Genomic DNA, 5833 nt, shown 5'->3' with positions numbered 1-5833 from the left:
AAATATCTTTCTACTCTAATTTCCAGATATGTATTTCCTTTATCAATGATTCCTTTGATATTCTCCTTTCCTTCATATTTTTTCCTCCCAAATCTTCTTCTTGTCTTATTCTGAAAATCTTACTCTTGGTACTACCTTTTTTACATTAGTGGGTTCGTGGTCTCCAATAATTCATACATGACAGGAGCAGGGGAGAATTTTGAATGTTTCTGCTTTCTCTCCTATTACCAAACCAGTACTCCTCTCAGGTGAGAAAAAATCTCTCTACGACTTTTATTTTTTATCCACAAGTTTACACTTACTATTTTACATTTATAAGATTCCATAGCACCTTGCTCACCATACACCTCTTAAAACCCATGTTGTGCACAGCCTGGTAACTTTCCTTTGGAGGGAACACTAAACCTTGCCGGGCACAGTGGTACATCCCTGTAATCCCAGCAATTTGGGAGGCTGAAGCCGGAAGATTAAGTTTGAGGCCGGCCTGGGCAACTTAGGAGACCCTATGTCAAAATTGTAAAAAAATGAAAGGGATGGGGACATAGTTCAATGTTAAAGCATTCCTGGGTTCATTCCTAGAACTGCAAAGGAAGGAAAACCAAACTCCATAACCTCACTCTTACATGACTTAGTCAACTCAAATGACATGTATTTCACTCCAGGTCAATCAGACTTACATGTGACCATCCTAGAAATTGCTTCAATTATGTTACATATCTTTAACTCCAAGGTACCTACCATTCTATCTTCCACCTTTCTTTCCAGCTCTCCCATGCCTTCACTTTTACTACTCTTATTCTTGGATCACACAGAGACCTGTAGGCCCCTTATCCTTCCGTCCTTATTCCAATCCTATCCTTATGTTTTCCCAATTACTATTAGTCCCATGGTAGCCTCTCTGGTCTGACCTCCCTCTTCCTTCCCTTTCTAATCTGACCTCATAGTCACCTGTGCTACTGTCTCAGGAGTACTTTCACGTCCCTTGCATCCCTTCCTTCTATCAACCTGGACATTTCAAAGTGTCATTTCCAGAATAAATCCTGTGCTGTGTTGTCTTCCCCTGTACCAAAAATGATAAAAAATGCTATGAGGATAAGTGCTACTTCAAGTTTCTGCACCTGTAGGCCTAGTAATACTCAGGAAACCTTATCTTTGTTCTTGGTCTGTCGCCTCCTCTCCCATTCTTCTCCTTCACCATTCAAAGCTTCCCCCACTCACCTCACATACTCTTATATCCATAGCTACTCACTCTGAAACTTATTCTTGACTAGTCTTCATATCACTTTCATGTTATACATTTGTAAAGATATTCTTTCTTGGACAGCTTTGGGGTGTGTGTGTATGTGTATGTGTACACATGTGTTCTACTGGGAAATTGAACCCAGGGGTTCTCTACTACTGAGCTACATCCCCAGCGCTTTTTTATTTTTATTTTGAGACAGGGTATAAAGGCTGGCCTGGAACTTGTGATCCTCCTGATTTACTGGGATTATAGGCATGCAATACCAAGCCTGACTAAGACTTTGCCTTTATTTTTAATATTTATTTTTTAGTTTTAGGTGGACACAATATCTTTATTTTATTTTACGTGGTGCTGAGGATCGAACCCAGTGCCTCACGCATGCCAGGCATGTGTTCTGTCTTTGAGCCCCAGCCTCAGCCCTAGGGCATTGCCTTTTTTTTTTTTTTTTTTTTTTTTTTTTTTTTTTTGCAGTTCAAATGTTTCACATATTTATTAGCAAACCATCCAAAACCAGTACTCCAGCTGTGACACCAAAGAAAGCACACATTCCCAGTTAAATTTCCCCAACTATTCAGAGAGTACAGACATTTTCAGGTGGACATGATGACAAGATGATCACAGCCTTGATAAATATGTGTGCCATTTCCTGTCATTCCTTATAGACCCAGCTTGTTTCTTCTCCAATGTCTCCTCTTGGAATTGCACCTGATTTTATTACCAGTTTTTATTCTAATTCACTGGGAATAAGACGATTTTGCTTTTGTTTCTTGGCCAAAAATCGCTTGAACCTGAAAGTCTTGTGAAAAGACATGGTGAGAAACCGAATTCAGTGCTCGCACCACAGTGGCTGAAAAAAGGAGCGAGCAGGCATTGCCTTTTAATGCGAATGACTGTAACCCTGAGTACAAGCTCCAGTACTGGGGGAAAAAAAAAAAGATAATGACTGCTAATTTGGAAGTTTTGATTCTATGTGGAAGGAAACTAATTTTGAGTGTAGGATGTAACCGAATTGTCTGGGGGTAGAGCTGAATCCCCCTATGTGAGCATTGGGTCTCTACTTCCATATCCTTAGAGCAGAAAATAGACTGGGAAGGCGTGGGGGAGAAATTTCATAGTCAATTCTTTGTGAAATGAGGATGTGGAGACTAGGTTTTCTCTTTGCCTCTAAGTGCTCCAGGACGGGCCCTTTTAATAGACTCCTTGTCTCTCAGTCACTTTTGTCAAGGTCTGCACAGTTAGCAAGGCATCTAGGCATTGCATGCTGGAGTCACCTTTCCATCAACATTCCCATTGAAGCTTGGTTTGTCAGACAGGGCTAGATCTCTTCTCTCCTTAAATTTTTGTTCTTAAAGAAGTTCTTCCATTCTATGATGTATCAAGATGATCAGAAATAACACAATAGGCCCAGTACACTAACCCCCCAGGACATAATTTATTTTTCCCTTTCTCCCTCAACATCACTACCCATTCAACCCCCACATTACTCTACTCCAAGCAGAATTCATATTGGACATTTTCTATTTTATTCACAGAACATGCCGAAGTTAATAGTTTATCCAGATTCCATACTTCTACATGGCTCATTCTTTTTTTTTAATATTTTTTTTAGATATTGATGGATCTTTATTTTATTCATTCATTTATATGCGGTACTGAGAACTGAACCCAGGGCCCCACACATGCTAGGCAAGTGCTCCACCACTGAGCCACAACTCTAGCCCCTGGATCATTCTTTTGAATGCTCTAGCTCAATCCTTCCCTTTTGATATATGTATACAGAAGGAGATGCTAATTTCCCATTTACTGGCTGGCTGAGCAGCCTCTGTGAAAAGTCTGTATTGATCTTAAGCGTGAGTTCAGAAAAATATTATCAATCCCAAACAGGCAAAAAAGAAAAATAGATTTATTAATCAGCAAAATGAGACTTATTAACCAGTAATTTGAGTGTCTATTTTTACTTGTATCTTGGGTTCTAACTGGAGAGGAAATAAATGATCTATAAACAAGTGGGCAAATTAAATAGATAAATCCATATCTGCTATGAAGAAAATAAACCATGGTAATATGTTCATGTGATGGGTGTGTGTGTGTGTGTGTGTGTGTGTGTGTGTGTGTGTATGTGTGTGTGTATGTGTGTGTGCATGTGCCAGCACTTTCATGTACACTGGCTACTTTGAGGAAGTGATAGTTGCATTGAGTTTTGAATAACAAGAAGCTGCCGGCCACATGAAACCATAGAAGGAAAGTGTTCTGGGCGGAAGGAACAGCTACTCCAAAAATCCTAAGACAGGGATAGGCAGGTTTGCTTGAGAAACAGGAAGGACAGGATGGCAACATCATATTGAAAACAGAGGAGATAAAAAATGAGAATCTAGCCCAATGTGGTGGCACACACCTGTAATCCCAGCAGTTCAGGAGGTAGGAGGGCACATTCAAAGCCAGTCTCAGCAATTTAGCGAGGCCCTGTATCTAAATAAAAAGGACTGGGGGATATGGCTCAGTGGTTAAGTGCCCCTGGGTTCAATCCCCAGTACCAAAACCAAAACAAAAACAGATTATTTCAGGGCTTTTTCCTGTTGTCATGATGTGTGTGCTTGATTCCATCCCTCACTGTGTCTTCTCACAAGCCTTTCAGGATCAACAAATTCCTAACCAAGAAACAAAAGCAAAATGATTCCATTCCCCAATGGATTCAGATGGAAACTGATAATAAAATCAGGTACAACTCCAAAAGGAGACAGTGGAGGAAAATCAACCTGGGTCTACAAGGAATTCCACATGAGATGCTGTATCATGTATTTATGCTGTATCATGGTCCTGATCAACTTTCCATGTCAAGCTGAAAATATCATTACTGTTAGGACAGATGGGCATAGTTACCTGGGAAGCTAATCTTTCTTTAGGTATGAAAGCATCATAGTACCCAGTTCAGTTGGTTCAGTAATAAATATGTGAATCTTTGGAAAAATAAAAAAAGAAACGAAACACAGTGGCACACGCCTAATTCCAATGACTTGGGATGCTGAAGAGGAGGATCACAAGTTCAAGTCCAACCTCAGCAATTTAGTGAGGCCCTAAGCAACTTAGTGAGACCCTGTCTTAAAATAAAAAGGACTGGGATTGTGTATGACTGAGTGGTAAAGTTTAATCTCCAGTATCAAAAAAAAAAAAAAAAAGATTTTAAGGATCCATTCTGTAAGCTCTCTCTGCTTGAGGCTTCCTAGCTTTGTTTAAAAGATTTCCAGAGTTTTTAATTGCTATCTTTGTTTTTTTGAAAGGAAGTAAAATTTATCAGTGGGCATGATTTAGGAGAGGGTATCACAGTGGAATTCTCATGAGGGCAGGGCCTACTATTTGACCAGGAGACTGCAATTGGGGAAGTATTTGACCCTATACACATCACTGATAAGTTGCTTCTCAGTAGCGTCTTCAAATTCATCCGAATTGAACTTGGTAAACCCCTAATTTTTTGAAATGTGGATCTCCTGGTAGCCATGGAAATAGAACTTGGCCCTATTTAGGGCCTCCATCATATGCTGCTTGTTTTTCAGCTTGGTGCAGATGGATACTATGGCTTGGCCAAAGTAAATCCTTGCCACTGTGCCTTGGGGCTTCTCAAAGGCACCTGTATACCTGTCTGGAGCTTAGACTAGGAAAAGCAGAAGATCAGAGGCATGACTGTACAATAGGAAGGACTGTCTCTAAGGTCCCTTAGGATAACCCATAAAAGCTGTGTATGCTACCAAAGAGTCTACTGTACGCAGCCATTGCACACAGGGCCACCACAAGTTAAATAGCCTGATTTGTCTCATTGACTATAGATAATTGTGGCCCTTAGGGTCGGGGAGAAAGAAACAGTCATGAATGTACATATAAATAAATAAATAATTGTGTTGCGGGGGTGGGCTAGAGCTGTAGCTCAGTGGTAATATGTGAGGCACTGGGTTTGATCCTCACCACCATGTTTAAAAAAAAGTAAATAGGGCTGGGGATGTGGCTCAAGCGGTAGCGTGCTCGTCTGGCATGCGTGCGGCCTGGGTTCGATCCTCAGCACCACATACCAACAAAGATGTTGTGTCCGCCGAGAACTAAAAAATAAATATTAAAAAAAAATCTCTCTCTCCTCTCTCACTCTCTCTTTAAAAAAATAAATAAAATAAAGGTATTGTGCCTACCTACAACTAAAAAAATTGTTTTTAAAGATTAATATATAGGGCTGGGTTTGTGGCTCAGTGGCAGAGCACTTGCTTCGTACCCGTGAGGACCTGGGTTCAATCCTCAGCACCACATAAACAGAAGTAAACAAAATAAGTTAACTAAAAATTTTAAAAATAGGGGCTGGGGTTGTGGCTCAGCGGCAGAGCGCTAGCCTAGCACATGCGAGGCCTTGGGTTCGATGCTCAGCACCACATAAAAATAAATAAATAAATAAAACAAAGAAACTGTGTACAACTAAAAATAAATATTTTTTAAAAATTAAAAAATATATTAAAAGAGATTAATATATAACTATATATTTACTTTATAAAATTTTTACTTTTTTCAAATAATAACATACCTACCATATTCTTGTTTGATATATGGAATTTT

At 39.7% G+C, this 5833-nt stretch overlaps 1 protein-coding gene and 2 pseudogenes across 1 annotated transcript; 1 reads left to right on the top strand and 2 right to left on the bottom strand.

Moving 5' to 3' along the window:
• Positions 1-1899: 1899 nt before the first annotated feature.
• LOC113189330 (large ribosomal subunit protein eL39 pseudogene) lies at positions 1900-2054 on the bottom strand (annotated as a pseudogene).
• Positions 2055-3849: 1795 nt separating this feature from the next.
• LOC113189300 (large ribosomal subunit protein eL39-like) lies at positions 3850-4086 on the top strand (the record flags this gene model as incomplete). Its single annotated transcript, XM_077801273.1, has 1 exon — positions 3850-4086. A coding segment is annotated over one exon (237 nt), but the record flags the coding sequence as incomplete, so codon positions are not given.
• Positions 4087-4936: 850 nt separating this feature from the next.
• Positions 4937-5064, bottom strand: LOC113189337 (small nucleolar RNA SNORA70; annotated as a pseudogene).
• Positions 5065-5833: the final 769 nt, after the last annotated feature.

Source organism: Urocitellus parryii, chromosome 7, assembly GCF_045843805.1.
Source record: "Urocitellus parryii isolate mUroPar1 chromosome 7, mUroPar1.hap1, whole genome shotgun sequence".
NCBI classification, from domain to species: Eukaryota; Metazoa; Chordata; class Mammalia; order Rodentia; family Sciuridae; genus Urocitellus; species Urocitellus parryii.
Note: the sequence above shows the minus strand (reverse complement) of the source record. Positions and strands in the feature narration are given on the sequence as shown.